This window comes from Ursus arctos, unplaced genomic scaffold, assembly GCF_023065955.2.
Source record: "Ursus arctos isolate Adak ecotype North America unplaced genomic scaffold, UrsArc2.0 scaffold_12, whole genome shotgun sequence".
Classification (NCBI taxonomy): domain Eukaryota; kingdom Metazoa; phylum Chordata; class Mammalia; order Carnivora; family Ursidae; genus Ursus; species Ursus arctos.
In genome coordinates this window covers 32,719,279-32,736,697 of record NW_026622786.1, presented here as the reverse complement: position 1 = coordinate 32,736,697, position 17,419 = coordinate 32,719,279, and the positions used below count along the sequence as shown (strand labels likewise).

At 39.6% G+C, this 17,419-nt stretch overlaps 1 protein-coding gene across 1 annotated transcript; it reads right to left on the bottom strand.

The window, feature by feature from the left end:
* Positions 1 to 323: 323 nt before the first annotated feature.
* Positions 324 to 17,139, bottom strand: LOC113254439 (guanylate-binding protein 1-like). Its single transcript, XM_026497656.4, is given in 12 exon segments — positions 324 to 1,414; positions 1,417 to 1,498; positions 2,316 to 2,509; positions 2,747 to 2,849; positions 3,527 to 3,739; positions 4,586 to 4,866; positions 5,729 to 5,971; positions 7,006 to 7,202; positions 7,699 to 7,808; positions 8,912 to 9,039; positions 10,857 to 11,065; positions 16,974 to 17,139. Coding segments are annotated over 11 exon segments (1,782 nt in total). The 5' UTR covers positions 11,047 to 11,065; positions 16,974 to 17,139; the 3' UTR covers positions 324 to 1,373.
* Positions 17,140 to 17,419: the final 280 nt, after the last annotated feature.

Below are 17,419 nucleotides of genomic sequence, written 5' to 3'. Positions count from 1 at the left end.
GTAAGTAGCATAAGGCAGATATATAGAATTTCACCAATGTTTTAATAGAGCAATAATCTTGAAACTATGGCTTCTGGGTGCCACCTATTTTTTAAAATAAAGGTGTATTGGAACACAGCCATGCCCATCCATTTATGAATTGTCTGTGACTGCTTTCACACTACATGGCAGAGTTGAGCAGTTGAGACAGAAACTGTGGGGCCCACAATGCCGTGAATAATTTTCATCTGGCCTTTTGCAGAAAAGTTAGCCAGCCGTTGCTATGAAGAGTGAAGCCCTATTTTTTGGTGAAAATGGAAAAAAAAAAGCTATCAAAAGTAAAATCCTAGTGAAGCACATTTTATTTTCAGCTTGAAAATAATTTTTAATCATTTTAAGAAACAATCATTTAGCTAGGATTTTAGAAAATTAGGGTAAAGCCTATATATACTAAGTAATACCAAGAACATTATTTTGTTGGTCAAAAAACATAAAAAACAATCTATAATTTCTTTGGGGAAAATCAGCAGACTTCCAAGTATAGAGTGCTAAGAATTGGGAAAATATTGCCTAAGTTATAGGATTATAAACGATCTAATAATTTAGTTCAGTTTTCTGATATATTATCTGCCATCATTTAAGGTCCATCTTTGTGAATTATACATTGTTATAAATACACAATGCATAATTGTCATCATGTTACTATGTTCAGCCCAGTGTCAATTATCTAAAATCCTAAAGTGTCTCATTAAAGTTATAATGTGGGTGAATTGAGCAAGAAAGGAGAGTTTTCTTTTTTGGCCCATTTGTTTGTGACCCAATCCCCACTCATGCTAATGGTTTCTTCCATTTTCTTATGAAAATTCTGCGGAGATTCTAGATCTCTATATAAGGTGATTTGCTTCAGCTTGGAATCCATCAGGGAGGGTTGTCCATTCCCTGGGCCTAGTGATCACGTCACTGCTCAGACTGCAGTTGTGATACACTAGAAAACTGCACACCGTCATCACTAAAAAGGTAGGATGGTTGCCCCTGACATTGAAATCCATTGTACACTTGGCCAAACTGATGCCCAACCATGCTCTTAAAGTTTTCCTTAAGACTTGGCTCAGTATCCATTTGTCAACTAATAGTCACCCAGAGGAATAAACTGCTCGTGAATGGTACCAGCTCAAATACCTTCTGTGTTGTTAGAGAGGTAAAATTTGTTACACAACTTACAATATTTCAAGGAAGATGGACATGATTTTAATTATAGTACCCCCCGTCTTTGCAAATTTCTAGTGTTTTAAAAATGCAAGACCTAATTTCTTTCAAGTGTAATGATATTTTTACAAATTTAAAAATTACTTAAGTTGTGCCTTGGGTAAGAGTGACCAGAAAAGCTCTATTCTTTAGGTCTTCAGCTTATGAGGCATATTTTCCTTGGTTTTTCCATGTTCTTCTGGAGATTTTGTATCTCATTATGAAGTCGTTTACTCTCATTTTGGATTCCTTCTTTTAGTAGACGGGCCTGTTCCTAAAAAGGGAAAAATGGAGACTGAGTAAATTGTAGCACTAAGTAAATCTCTAATTTTTATCTAGTTTGCACATTCATAGATTTTTTAAATATTTAATTTCTTCTTGACATTTTCTCTACACTTTATTTTCATTACTTTCTCTTGGGCATCCTAGCTCTGTGATTACATTTCCACTGAGGGGTGAAGACTGTTCAAATATCTTACCAAGCTCTGTGACCCTATAACAGTTATTGGAACTTTTCTGAACCTCTGTTTCTTTTCCTAAGTAATAGAGGCATAACAGTTCTTGTTTCATATAGTTTTTGTTGTTGTTGTTGTTTTTTAAAAGATTTTATTTATTTAAGAGAGACAGAGAGTGAGCACAAGCAGGAGGAGCAGCAGGCAGAGGGAGCAGCAGGCTCCCGCTGAGCAAGGAGCCTGATGCAGGACTCCCATCCTAGGACCCTGGGATTGCTACCTGAGCTGAAGGCAGACGCTTAACCGAGTAAGCCTCCCAAGCATCCCAATACTTTGTATAGTATTAAGCAAGAGATACAAATAAGTGATTTTTCAGAATGCCTAGAGATAACAGCCACCACTGGTTGATGGATGTACAGATAAAGGACTGGACGTGACTTAACTGCAAATAAAATCTTTTAATAACCAGACAGAGGCAGGCAGGGGCCAGGTCAGGCAGGCGACAGAAACTGAAAAGTACAAGTGGCAAGTAAGGTCCTTCCTCTAGGCATCATGTTCTCACTGCCACACTAAGATATGATCAAGGACAGTGGAGAAGAAAGAGAAAAACAGAAACTTCAAGGTAATGCAATTAAATACCTGAAGTTTCAAAGCTAGAGTTCTCTCTTGTTCTTCCAGCAACTGGGCTCTATCCCTCTCCATCTTCTCAGTTAATTGTCTCACATGTTCCTGATAGCTCCTTTCTTTCTGTTCCATCATCTGCTGATTCTTTATTTGCATTTCCTCCAGTATTTTTGTTGCAGCCTGTGCAGATTCAGCCTTCACACGTTCCACTGTGAGGAAGACAAAGAAGAAGAAAAATGTATGTAAGCATGTTGTCCCTTTCTTCCCTGCACACTTACCTGTCCTTGCTGCTGCTCACTGCATCTGCCCTACTCAAAAATGACTTCAGCGAGTAAGGAGCATCTTTGTTCTTTTTGCCCTAATGTAAGGATCACAGGCTTACCCAGCCAAATTATTTAAACTTCAAGAGCTCTAGAGGCTATCTAGTCTGTTGACTGGCTCCTCACCTTCAATCTCCTTTTCCTTTTCTGTGAGAGTCTGGTCCATCTGTAGAATGGCATCAATCATAGACTCCTTGGACTTCAAGTATTCCTGAAGAACCTCATTGGCCTTAGGACCCAGAGAACACGGAGTTAGTAATAGGAAATGGCTAGAAATGCTTGTTCCTGATTGTCTTCCCACCATCTTTTCCTCTAGGAATTGTTCCTCTTGGCCCTGGTGTACCTGCTGGTCAAGTGCCACAGGTATGGGCACTTACTCCAGGCTGGCCAATCATGGCACCCTACTAAGCAGAATCCTTTATAGAAGACTAATAGAGACACTGGGAAAAAGAGATTCTTTGTTCTTTTAGACTAAGGGCTCTAACTTTGGAGTTGTTGGTGCTGTAGTCTGCTATGGGGTGAGTTGCTGAAAAAGGAAGCCATCATGGAAAAAGCAGATCAAAGGAAAGGTGGAGGGAGAATATGTAGCCCAAATTGATGAATTACCATTTTTGCTGAAGAGACCCATCATCGGGTTTCTGTCCCTAAAGACCCCGTAAAGTGAGTTACAATAACAACTTGGTGGTTAATCTGAAAATCCAATTAATAACTCAATTATTAATTAAGTGCACCCTTTTGGATGAGCACATAGGACATATCTGGTATAATAAGCTCCCTATACATGTTTACTAAATGAAAACATGAATGCTGTTGTTCTTGCAATGTGTGCAATTACACTTGCTTATGTTGGTCTTCCAAGGAGGGATGTCAGCAGCTTTCCAGAATCAGCAGATAAATCTTGGTTACCTGTATCCCCTTCCTAGGTTCCTGAAGGTACTTTCTCTTTAGCTCTTGCATCTTCTGGATGAAGAGATGATACCCTCCTGGTTTAGAATAATCCCCCTGCTTCACAGCTTCTTCTAGAGGACCAAAAATATCCTCAAGTAAATCTGAGCAACGATTTGTTGATGCTTGCAGATTCTGTTTACAAAAGTCATCTTGCTTTTTTTCTAGTTGGGCCTTTAATTTAAAAATAAGAAATAAAAAGAATAACAGGGAAAAGATGTTAGCTTGACCTTGGAGTTTCTGGAAAGTCTTCTTAGAAATAAGTCTATGACCCTAGAAAAAGTTATAGGCACTTCAACAGGACCATATCCTTCCTCTTGCTCCTGACTTTTACTAAAGTCTCTTTTTCCTTGGAAAGAGCAGAGTGCTAGCTTTTTTTTTTTTTTTTTGCTACACCTTTAAGAGATAGACTTCTGCTTGTCAAATTGGACCAATGATTGATTACATATGGAATAAATGTGGCTCAACATAAGCCTGCATATGATAATCAGGACTACAATTTTCTTTGCTTTTGACTAGGATATTAAATCAGTCTGATAACAGTGGGGATTTGATTAGAAGCTTGATTGCTACTTATATGCATTTAGTTAAATTCTGAGGAAGATTATTATTCATGAAAGAAAATTGTTTCAAAACTTTGAGTTTATCGGGGCGCCTGGGTGGCACAGCGGTTGGGTGTCTGCCTTCGGCTCAGGGCGTGATCCCGGCGTTCTGGGATCAAGCCCCACATCAGGCTCCTCCACTATGAGCCTGCTTCTTCCTCTCCCACTCCCCCTGCTTGTGTTCCCTCTCTCGCTGGCTGTCTCTCTGTCAAATAAATAAATAAAATCTTAAAAAAAAAAAAACTTTGAGTTTATCATAACAAACTTTGTTCTTCTTTTTATGATAATAACAAATAGTAGTTATCACCATTTTAAAGTCTAGAAGGAATTCCCTCTCTCAAAATAAATGCCCATCTCATTTTCTGGTAGTACTTTGCTTTCCAAGGCCCTAGTCCATATAAACTTGAGAAAAAATTACCCCTAAGTCCTTTTGAAATAAATTGTCTACATCTTTGAAGGAACAGCTCATGAAGAGTTCGATGGCCTCTTTCTCACAGGCCCTGTGCAGGTCCAGCAGCTCCTGAAGGGTTTCTGTGGGCAGCTGCAACTTCTGGCTCATCGCCTGGTCATAGTGGGCAATGGCCTTTTGCACGGCAGCTGCATTCTCGATCTGGGCCAAGGCCAGGACTGCATTCTCCATGCAGGGCAGAGTCCCACTGCTGATGGCATTGACATAGGTCAGCACCAGGTTCTCTAGACCTACAGATTGAGAACAAATGAGGATGCTTGTTGTAGGTGGGATGAGGAAACATTCTATTCTGTGTATTCTGATCATGTCTATTACTACCCATTTGCCTCACAGCGTCAATGTCCTCAGGATCACCTGGAAGCTTGCTAGAAATGCAGATTCTCAGCCTTATCAACTTAATTAGACCCTCCTCCCTGGCAAGATGCCCAGGTGATATGCATACACATCAAAGGCAAGAATCTCTGTTATAGATAGCATGGGCCTGTGTTTATTGAGTGTTTGTAACCACTTTACCCCCAAGCATCATTAGGACAGGAACCATACCTCTCTCATTTATGTCTCTATCATCAGCCCTGGTCTGTGGTAAGCATTTGATAAATATTATAGAACAAATCAAAAGGAGTTCTCAGTTTTGTTTATTCTAGCATAGTGTTGTCCAAGAGAACTTTCTGTGATGATGGAAGTGTTCTGTGTGTATTGTGCAGTAGGTTGTCCAGCTACTAGCCCCATGTAGGGATGAGCCTTTGAAATATAGCTGTGTAATTGGAATTTTAAATTTTATTTAATTTTAATTAATTTACACTTAAATTTAGATAGCCACACTTGTATAGTGGCTACCATATTGGGCAGTGCAGGTCTAATTAACTACAGCAATTTTAAGAAATAGAGCTTTTTTTTTTCCTTTGGCCTCTCCTATCTTTTCTCAGCCAAAACAATTTGGCTAGTAAAATCTATTAGAAATGTTGGTGCCATCTAGAATTTAAATGGTAATAGCAGTAGGATTTGCATTTTTCAAAGCTGAAACAGTGTGGATATAATTCTACCCTTCTTTAGGCTTAACAATGAAAGAAAAAGACTGGGAAGAGGACTCACGAGGTCCGTTGACTTTGATGCCTCCTGAAAGTGTTTTAGTTTTGGAATTGCTAAAGATGTAGGAACAGAAGGCTGCTGCTTGTTGCACAAACTCAGAATCCAGGTCACTATCATGCAATGTCTCAAGCTGGCCTAGCTTCTTCCTCTGAGTGGGTCGATCAAAGATAAAGCATTTCTTCTTTGGGAAGAACTTTCGGATACAGAGCCGGGGCAGATTAAAGTTTTGATCACTTTGAGTGGTACCTGCAGGAAGATAAAAAAGGAATTTCCCAAATATAGGGACTTGCAAACTTTTTCTTTTCTTTTTTTTTTTTTTTAAGATTTTTTTATTTATTTATGTGAGAGACAGCAAGCGAGAGAGGGAACACAGCAGGGGAGTGGGAGAGGAAGAAGCAGGTTCCCAGCAGAGGAGCCCGATGTGGGACTCGATCCTGGAACTCCGGGATCACGCCCGGAGCCGAAGGCAGACGCTTAACGACTGCGCTACCCAGGCGCCCCAATTCTTTTCTTTTCTTTTCTTTTTTTTTTTTTTTTTAAAGATTTTACTTATTTATTTGACAGAGAGAAAGACAGCCAGCGAGAGAGGGAACACAAGCAGGCATAGTGGGAGAGGAAGAAGCGGGCTCCCAGCAGAGCAGGGAGGGAGCCCCAGCCCCTGGGATCATGCCCTGAGCCGAAGGCAGATGCTTAACGACTGAGCCACCCAGGCACACCATTGCAAACTTTTTCTGTAAAGAGCCAAACAATAAATATTTTAGGCTTTGCAAGCCAGGTGGTCTCTTTTCTAAGTACTCAGTTCTGCTGTTGCAGCATGAAAGCAGCAATAAACAATCTATAAATGAATGGGTATAGCATTATTCCAATAAAACCTTATGTACAAAGACAGAAGGAGGGCTGGATTGGCCATCATTTGCCTGTAGACCATAATTTGCCAACCCTTGGACTCGAGCACTGTTCATGCTTTAATCTATTTTCTTCCAATCAATGCCTATTTTATTCCATATTCTTTAGCTAATCACAAGCCCTAAGCAGGGAAATAAAATCAATCTAATAATAGCACAGAAAAGATGAAAAAAAAATATTCTTAGAAGAGAGGAGGATATAATTTAAAATCAAATTTATTAATTCATATATCAAACAAGCATTAATTCTTAGCAATAGCTAGCTAAGAATAAATAGAAAACTATAAATGTAAGAAAACTGTAAATGGAACACTAAAACATGATAGTTTCTTGTGTTTTGTCATCTCCATTTATTTCTAAGTACCTTCCTTTTACCTTGTTTAAGCTTGAGTGAATTCTCCAGGTACTCATCTGCTGTGATGGCTTTTCCATTTGCTTCCAACTCTAAGGAAAAATCCCTTAGTGTCCACACAAAATCTGGAAAGAAGCTCACAAAGTCAGCTGAATCTTCAATCCCGTCGGCATTAGGAGAGGATTTTGCCCTGATTCGATCTGACAGCTCTGTCACATAGCTGAGTAGCAAACTAAGGAAAACTGGCATAAAAGAACAGTGTCCTCCATCCCATATTAGTTCCATATATTTAAAACCTTCATTTCACCTTTGTTTTTAACCCAAGTGTCAATTCTTCAGTGGGTACATAGGATCTTTCCCTTGCCCTTGAATTATTTCTTATGTTTTCTCTTTTTGTGCTTGATTCATTCCCCAGGATTCACAGTCAAGCAGCTGGGTTTTTTTTTTTTTTTTTTTTTAAGATTTCATTTATTTATTCGACAGAGAGAGAGACAGCCAGCGAGAGAGGGAACACAAGCAGAGGGAGTGGGAGAGGAAGAAGCAGGCTCCTAGTGGAGGAGCCTGATGTGGGGCTCGATCCCATAACGCTGGGATCACGCCCTGAGCCGAAGGCAGAAGCTTAACGACTGCGTCACCCAGGCGCCCCGAAGCAGCTGGTTTTTAAATATAAGTCTCCCTTCTTACTTTGATGCCATTTTGAACAACAAAAAGGATACTGCAGCTGGTCCATGGCCTGCTGGTTGATGGTGCCCATGCTGTTGTAGACCAAGGTGCTGCTCAGGAGTATTGCTAGGGCAAAGATCCAGGAGTCGTTCTGGTTGTCGCCCTGGAAATGAGAACACATTTGGGCTGAGATTATGTTTCATTCTCTTGGTACTTTCCAGATCAGCAGCAGTAAAAAGATGCTCCTTTAATTAGAGGGGTTGTTTCTTTGTTTGTTTGTTTTTTAAGATTAATGACCTATATGAGAAAATCAAACCCAAACAAATGTGTTAGTGGGGCTTGACTTTTGGATCATTTTATAATTAGTATTTTTAGTTTACATTGATTCTCACTGGGTCCTCTTTTGATCACTGGAAGATAATTACAAAACACATAACCAAGGTTGGTGGGCATTCTAAGGCCTTAAATATAATTTAAGGTTAAAGGTTTCTCTTCATTTTTACAGCAAAATTGACTTGTATAAGAGTAATAATATGTGTAGCTACTTTATTGAGCAATTATTATGCACCTAACATTTTCCATTACTTATCTTATTCAAAACAATACTATGAGGCAAAAATAGATCTATCACATCTGTTTTACAGATTTAGAAAGCTGAGGTTAAAAGAAGTCAAATAATTGGCCAAGGCCACTGAGTTAGTGATAGGGCTTATATTTAAACACAAGGGTATGGGAGTTCAGAAGCTAAATCCTTTTTTTTTTTTTTAAGATTTTGTTTGAGAGAGAGCGAGAGTGAGAGAGACCACAGAGGGAGAGGAAGCGGGAGAAGCAGACTTGCTACTGAGCAGGGAGCCTGATGCAAGACTCAATCCCAGGACCCCAGGATCATGACCTGAGCCAAAGGCAGACGCTTAACCGACTGAGCCACCCAGGTGTCCCAGTATCTAAATTCTTAACTAAAGTTCTCTGCAGGATTGAACTCATGACATTGATTTTATTTGTACTGCTTTTATGTATCTGGGTTAACTGGCTTAGCATACAGCCTATAGTTAATAATTAGAATACTACCTACTGACCACTATGATCTAGGATTCTGCCTTATGAATATTTTCCTGACCCCTGGTGTTAAACTTGGTCTCAGGGCACATAAACAGAAATGAAAAAACATTGTATTTAAGTGAAAGCTCTTATTAAAAAAAATAAATACTGTTAAGAGAATATTCAGGCATGAGGGTCTTATTCCAAAATTGATTCCTTAATCCTTACCTTCTCTACATCTCCCAGGCCCTCAGTGTCCAGAAGAACTAAGGTGTGGTTTGGCTTCTTGGGATGAGGCACACACCACATCCAGATTCCTTTGGTATGAGACTGCACTGAGGCGCCCAGGGAAAAGCCTGAGAGGGGGAGTGGGGATAAGAGAGGTTGGAGTTTTAATAGCAGATGGATCTAGAAATCCTACAATGCAACACAAAAACAACCTGATTAAAAAATGAGCAAAGCCCAGGAATAAATCCCACTTGGTTGTGGTGAATAATCCTAAGAGACGCTGAACTCTAAGGAAACAAACTGAGGGTTGTTGGAGGGGAGGTGTGTGGAGGCAAGGGATAAATGGGTGATGGGTATTAAGGAGGACACTTGATATAATGAGCACTAGGTGTTATATGCAACTGATCAATCACTAATTCTACTTATGAAACTGATAACAAAAAAACATTTTTTTTTAAAGATTTTATTTATTTATGTGACAGAGAGACAGCCACCTCGCTACCGAGGCACCCCGAGATAACAAAAATTTTTTAAATAAGCACAGGACTTGAATAGACATTTCTCCAAAGAAAAAATATATATGAATAAACAAATGAAAAGATGTTCAACATCACTAGTCATTAGGGAAATAACAAATCAAAACCACAATGAGATACTACTTCACACTCATTAGGATGGCCACTATCAAAACAGAAAGTAATGAGTATTGGGGAGGATGCAGGGATATTAGAAACCTTGTGTTTTTCTGGTGGAAATGTAAAATGGTACAGTTACTTTAGAAAACAATATGATGATTTCTTTAAAAATTAAATATAGAGGGGCGCCTGGGTGGCACAGCAGTTAAGCGTCTGCCTTCAGCTCAGGGTGTGATCCCGGCGTTCTGGGATCGAGCCCCACATCAGGCTCTTCTGCTGTGAGCCTGCTTCTTCCTCTCCCACTCCCCCTGCTTGTGTTCCCTCTCTCGCTGGCTGTCTCTATCTCTGTCGAATAAATAAATAAAAAATCTTTAAAAAAAATTAAATATAGAATTACCATATGATTCAGCAATCCCACTTCTGGGTATATACCCTCAAAAAAGTGAAAATAGGGACTTGAACAGATATTTGTCCCCTCATGTTTTTAGTAGCATTATTCATAATAACCAAAAGGTGGAAGCAACCCAAGGGTCCTTCAACAGATGAATGGACAAATTGGTATGCATATAGAGTTGTTCACTTATAAAAAGGAAGTGAATTCTGACACATGGTACAACATTGGTAAACTTTGAGGACATTACACTAAGTGAAATAGGCAAATCACAAAAGGACAAATAATGTCTGATTTCTCTTAAATAAGATTCTTAGAGCAGTCAAATTCACAGAGACAGAATATAGAATAGTGGCTGCCACGGGCTGGGGAGTTATTGTTTAATGGGTACAGAGTTTCTGTTGGGGAAGATGAAAAAGTTATGGTGATGGATGGTGGCAATGGTTGCATAACGGTGTGAATTTACTTAATGCCACAGAACTGTATGTACGCTTAAAAATGGTTACAATGGTAAATTTTATGTTATGTATATTTTACAATGGTAAAAAAAAAAAAAAGCCAATACAGACTTAAACATTCCACTTAATAATCAGTGGAAACTTGCTTTTACTGCATGAACGTTTTAGTAAATGTCTTATAGTTTATTATTTTGTACACTAATTATTTTTATTACTGCATTATTAGTCTTTCTAGGAAAGGAACAATTTATGCTTTTAAAAGGGGAAACTAAGGCAAAGTGGGAAGAGAGATGAACTGCCTTTTTCAGACCATAGTGAAGATAAGAACATAACTATGGATTAAAAGATAACTTTCAATATCCTTCTGCATTTCTAACTTTCTTTCCTTGCATCACCGTGCTCCATGCTGGCAGTGTGGGTGGACAGAAGGGACTCAGCAGAGTTATGCTGGTGCTACTCACCCTTGTTCTTTCCAGCCAGCTTGTTCATCAGGTAGGATTTGCCTGTGCGGTAGAGGCCCACAATAGCCACCACCACAAGAGGATTCTTATTGGCTGACAGGATCTCCAGAGCTTCCTGATTAGCCACCAGTTCCCCCCCAGTGTTCTCAATGAGGCACACTGGGGCCGGCATGTGGCAGTCTGAGGCCATGTTCAGAGTGTTCCCTGGTCTGCAAGGGAAGAGATGGGATGAAATAAAATTTCCAGTCTAAGTAGATCAAATATTTCACCAGGTCATTTTACATTCAGAGGCTAGAGTCCTCAATTTCCCCAAAATGGCCAAAAGTTTGGTGTCAACATTGAGATAGATAAGGGTAATATCTGTATCATTTTAGAGAGTTACAGAAACATTGTTAAAGTAGTCCACTGAAAAAGTATTGGTATGACAGTATCTTGGGAACATTCAGTCCCTCTCATACACAAAATTGTTCATTTAATTCACCATGGAAAACTTTTTTTTGGATTTGCATTAAAAAATTTAGAGTAAACTTTAGACGGAAAATAGAATAGAATTTAAAGGGATTTATTTTACATCCTGGTTATATGTAAAAAATTCAATGTTGATTTATTTATTCATTAGTTCTTACTATGAATAAACTTTCATACATCATTTCACGTATACCCTTTGAACAGTTCCCAGAGATTCTAAGTGTTTTTTTCCCCCATAGTTGTGCTTATTTTGCTGGAATAATGGTCCACAGAGCTTCTCACACTGCCATTCCAAAAGTGGAACCAATATAACTTACTTTCGCAAATTTTATAAAAACATATGACCATGTGAGACACATGACTAGAAGCCCTTCCAAAGCCTTGGTGTGGGCTTATGTAAGCAAGGGCCTTTAAACTTAACATCATTAGCTTCACAGTATATTGGCCTCCAGCTACATGGGGGTACAGTGTACAACTGGAAATACTTAATGTGGTTAAAAAATATATTTATATACACACACACACACACATACACACATATACATGCATACACATATACACACATATACACATATATATACATATACACATGTAATGTGTGTGTGAATATATATATACACACATATATGTAAGTGGACAAAAGACTATGAAATTAGGATAAAAGATCAGGAAGCACAGGAGAGATGGCCGAGTAGGAGGATCCTACTCAGCTCATCATCCCATGGACACACCTAGATAACAGCTACATCAGTGACACTAACTCAAAAATGAACTAAAGACTGGCAGAACAGACTGTCCACAGTTAATCGTAGAGAGGAGGCCACATGGGAAATAGTAGCAAGGGTAACGTCTGGTTGGAAATGAAACTATCATGGAAGACTAACCACAAGCAGGAGGTATACCACAAGTACAGAGAAGGGAGAAGAACTGACTCCACACCAGTCACCCCAATATGGGGGATCTGCACTGGGAGTACAAGTCCCCATTACATTTGGCTTTGAAAACCAGAGTGGCTTAACTTTTTGAGTTCTTATAATCAGTGGGGCTTAACATCAGGAACTTTATTTATTTATTTTTAAAGATTTTATTTTTTCATTAAAGAGAAAGACACAGAGTACAAGCAGGGGGAGAGGCAGAGGGAGAGGGAGAAGCAGACTCCCTGCTGTGCTGGGAACCCGACATGGGGCTCTATCCTAAGACCTGGAGATCATGACCTGAGGTGAAGGCAGACCAATAACTGACTGAGCCACCCAGGCACCCCAACAACAAGTACTTTAAAAGGCATGGCTCTGAGAGAGCCTGGAGGGTGATAGAAAACTGAGTCCCCATCCTTAAAGAGCCAGCATAACAAACAACCCCAGTAAGATACAGCATAGAAGCAGCAGTTTGAGAGGTACCTGGGGTCTATGAGGAGATGTATTTACTAATCTCAGAATGTGCACAGGGCAAGGATCTTTAGGAGACTTCTCCAAGAACAAAAGAACTGGTGGATGCCATTTCTCCCAACCCCAGCCTAGATACATGGATACCTGCAGTAACTAGTGTGAACATTCACCATCTAATTTCCTAACACCACATACCCTGTTCTCCTGCAGATCCCCCCATCCAACCCACCCCACTCAAGAGGAGTTCCTCCAAAGTGTTTTTTTTTTTTTAAGATTTTATTTATTTATTTGACAGAAAGAGACAGCTAGCGAGAGAGGGAACATAAGCAGGGGGAGTGGGAGAGAAAGAGGAAGAAGCAGGCTCCCAGCGGAGCATGGAGTCCGATGTGGGGCTCGATCCCAGGACCTTGGGATCACACCCTGAGCCAAAGGCAGACGCTTAATAACTGAACCACCCAGGCACCCCAGCCTCCAAAGTGCTTTGGTCAGGTCTCATCCTTCGAGCAGCCCTGATAGTTGCCAGCACCACTCCAAAGTGTCTGAAGACAACCATACACACTCCAGTTTAACTGCAGCCTCAATGGTCTGATCTGACTGCTGGCTCTGCCAACCAACAAAAACCTCACAGGGGGCAGCACAAAGAGAGAGCCCTGTAGTTTGGGGCCACTACAACCTCAACTGAGAGACTGGGAGTCAGACATCTGGTCTGACTGCAGGTCCTGCTCACCAATGAAAGCCTCTCAGAGGACAATGCAGGAAGAGCACACTGCAGTTCAGTGCAACCACAATTCTGGCAAGGAGGCTGAGGGCGGCCATCTGGTCTGACCTAACTATAAGCCCAAGCCTGCCCCAGACTGGGCCCTGAACAGACAGTGAGCAAACTGCTCACAGCAGGCAAAGAGAGCCATTGCAAACAGCTCACTGAAGACAAGCATGGCTCAACCACAGTAATAGAGCTCACACAACACACATAGGAGACACCCCTGAAGAGCCAAGTTCTAGTGGACAGGGGCAATTGTACTACAGGACACTACAGGACCTCTTCTTCATTAGGCCACTACTTTTAAGGTCAGGAGACATAGCTGACTTTCTTAATACATAGAAACAAACACAGAGAGTTAGACAAAATGAGGAGACAGAGGAGTATGTCTCAGATGAAAGAACAAGACAAAATAACAGCAAAAACTAAAAGAAATGGAGATAAGCAATATGTCTGACAGGAAATTCAAAATAATGATGATAAAGATACTTATTGGACTTGAGAAAAGAGTGGAGGATCTCAGTGAGACAAACAAATGGAAAGATATTCCATGTTCATTGATTGGGAGAACGGATATTGTTTAAATGTCCATACTACCTAAAGAAATTTACAGATTTAATGTAATTTCTATCAAAATACCAATAGCATTTTTCACAGAAGCAGAACAAACAATCCTAAAATTTGTATGGAGCTACAAATAGCCAAGGTAATTTTGAGAAAGAAGAACAAAACTGGAGATATCAGAATCTTGGATTTCAAGATATACTATAAAGCTGTAGTAATCAAAACAGTATGGTACAGGCACAAGAAGAGACACATAGATCAATCGAACAGAATAGAGTCCAGAAATAAACTCATGCTTTTATGCTCAATTGATCTACAACAAAGTAGGCAAGAATATGCAATGGGAGGGGTGCCTGGGTGGCTCAGTCAGTTGAGCGTCCAGCTCTTGGTTTAAGCTCAGGTTGTGATCTTGGGGTTGTGGGTTTGAGCCCTGCATCAGGCTCCAGGCTGGGCATGGAGTCTGCTTGGGATTCTCTCTCAATCTCTCCCTCTGCCCCTCCCCCCACTCACGTGTGCGCACTCTCTCTCTTTCTCTCAAATAAATAAATAAACCTTGAAAAGAAAAAGAATATGCAATGGGGAGAAGTTTCTTCAACAAATGGTGTTAGGAAAACAGGACAGTACATGCAAAAGAAAATGAAACTGGACCATTTTCTTATACCATACACAAAAATAAACTCAAAATGGATTAAAGACCTAAATGTGAGACATGAAACCACAAAATTCCTAGGAGAAAACATAGGCAGTAATTTCTTTGCCATCAGCCATAGAAACATTTTCTCCAGAGGCAAGTGAAACAAAAGCAAAATAAACTATTGGGACTACATCAAAATAAGAAGCTTTTGCACAGTGAAGGAAGCCATCAAGAAAACAAAAAAATAACCTACTAATCAGAGAAGATATTTGCAAATGACATATCTGATAAGGAGTTAATATCCAAAATATATAAAGAACTTATATAATTCAACACCCAAAAACCAATAATCCAATTAAAAATGGGTAGAAGACATGAACAGACATTTTTCCAAAGAAGACATACCGATGGCCGACAGACACATGAAAAGATTCTTATCAACATCACTCATCATCAAGGAAATGCAAATCAAAACCACAATGAGATATCACCTTATATGTGTCAGAATGGCTAAAATAAAAAACTCAAGAAATAAGTGTTGGTGAGGATGTGGAGAAAAGGATTCCTGGTGCACTGTTGGTGGGAATGCAAACTGGTGCAACTGCTGTGGAAAACAGGATGGATGTCCCTCAAAAATTAAAAATAGAACTACCATATGATTCAGTAATTCCACCACTGGGTATTTACCCAAAGAAAACAAAAACACTAATTTGAAAAGATATATGCAACCCTATGTTTATTGCAGCATTATTTAAAATAGCCAAGATACGGAAGCAACCCAAGTATCCATCTGTAGATGAGTAGATAAAGTGGATGAAGAGAAAGTAGTATGTATATATATATTTGTATTTATATTATAATTGTCTTTATTATATATAATATATATTATGCCTTTAATGTGATGGAATACTACTTAGCCATAAAAAAGAATAAGATTTTGCCATTTCCAACAACATGCGTGGATCTAGAGAGTATTATACTAAGTGAAATAAACCAGAGAAAGACAAATAGTATATGATTTCACTCATATGTGGAATTAATTTAATAAACAAAGCAAACAAACAAAGCAAAAAAGAGAAAAACAAACTAAAAACAAACTCTTAAATATACAGAACAAACTAGAGGTTGCCAAAAGTGAGGTGGGTGGGGGGTTGGGTGAAATATGTGAAAGGAATTAAGGGTGTGCTTCTTGTGATGAGCACTGAGTAATGTGCAGAATTGTTGAATCATTATATTGTACACCTGAAACTGAAAAAAAAATTAAAAAATCAGGAGGCAGATCAGGAGAGGTAGAGGGGAAGTTGTTCAAAGAAAATATTTGTATTTTCAGCCATACACTTGTAAGTTTTCCGTTTTGTTTTACTCTTCTATTTGGTAGAGAAGGAGAAGCAGGAAGAGAAGGGGAAGGGGAGGGGACGAGGAATGAGAGATGAGGGGAAGGAGGAAGAGAAACTGAAAAGGAGAGAGAGCTGCCAGACAAGGGGATGATGAATAAAGATCGTGCCAAGCCAAGGAATTCAGGGCAGGAGTTCCCAGAAGGTAAGATTGGAACTGCTTGCAAGCACGGAGAGGTCAAGACAAACAAAAATGTTGATTCTTTAAGGAGGAAACTTTTAGTAAAATAAGGCTGCAGATTCTACTTGTAAGGGGTAAGGAGTAAGTTGGCACTAAGAAATTGGATCTACTGAACCTGGACTATTGCTCAAGGAAGAAATACACTTTGAAACAAAGTTCAAGTATGGATTTAAAAAGTATGGTGTCTTCATAAATCTTCATCTTTCACTCTGGGTTTCAGTTTTTCTTTCTCTGTCTTTAACAGTGTCAGTGGCTATTCACACTGCACCTCATTGACTACTCTTTCCTTCTCTATGAATATAACATATTTCAGTTGCCTTTCAGTTTCTTAGCTGCAGTCAAATGGGTACCAAGCAAGTTCCATCAAAGACAATGGCAATTTAATTGTGTCCCCAGTCAACACAGACAGTCAGCAAAGAGAAAGACAATCCCAGTGCATTTCAAACTTCAGTTAGACCTATGTCTCCTGGTGCCTAATTCTGCACAAGCACAGTGCAGAACAGGTAGGAACATGCTACCACCTGGTGACTCCACTATCTCATCATCTGACCTGGTGTCCCACAGCAGGCTCACCTGCAGCCTCTCCTGATGCTGGCCACTTTTTAAGAAAACCGACCCTTATAAATCCCTTCCCATCCCTGCCCCAATCCTATCATGAGCTCTGTTTCCCAGAGCAGAGCATCTTTAAAGCTGAAGAGAAAGCTGCTTTGGTGAGAAAGTGGAGTTCTTACCTCGTTTTTTTCTTCTCAGTTAGGTGGAGTGGTTTCTGTTACTTCTCCGTCTCTCACTGGATCATGGATCTTTTATTTCACCTGTCCAATGTCATTGGACTTTCCAGATTTCCTTTGAAGACAAAATAGAAGTAAAGCAACCACTGTCACAGACTTATAGTAATATGAAAATGAAAGTACTGAACACAAAGCAATAAACTCAATGACCATAAAAGGAATTACTGGAAGCTAAGCCAGTGGGAGGGTAGATGGGGTTAACACAATTTCTCAACCAGAACCTTCACATTTCTTTGGAAGACATTTTAGAGAGTATTTGCTGATTTAAAAAAAAAGTCTACCAGATACTTGAATATAATGAAATGGATCTCAGAGTTGGGGTTCAGTTTGAGAAACCCAGAATGAGGAAGCAATCGTGTTAATTTTTAGGTCTAATTTTCTTAAGTAAT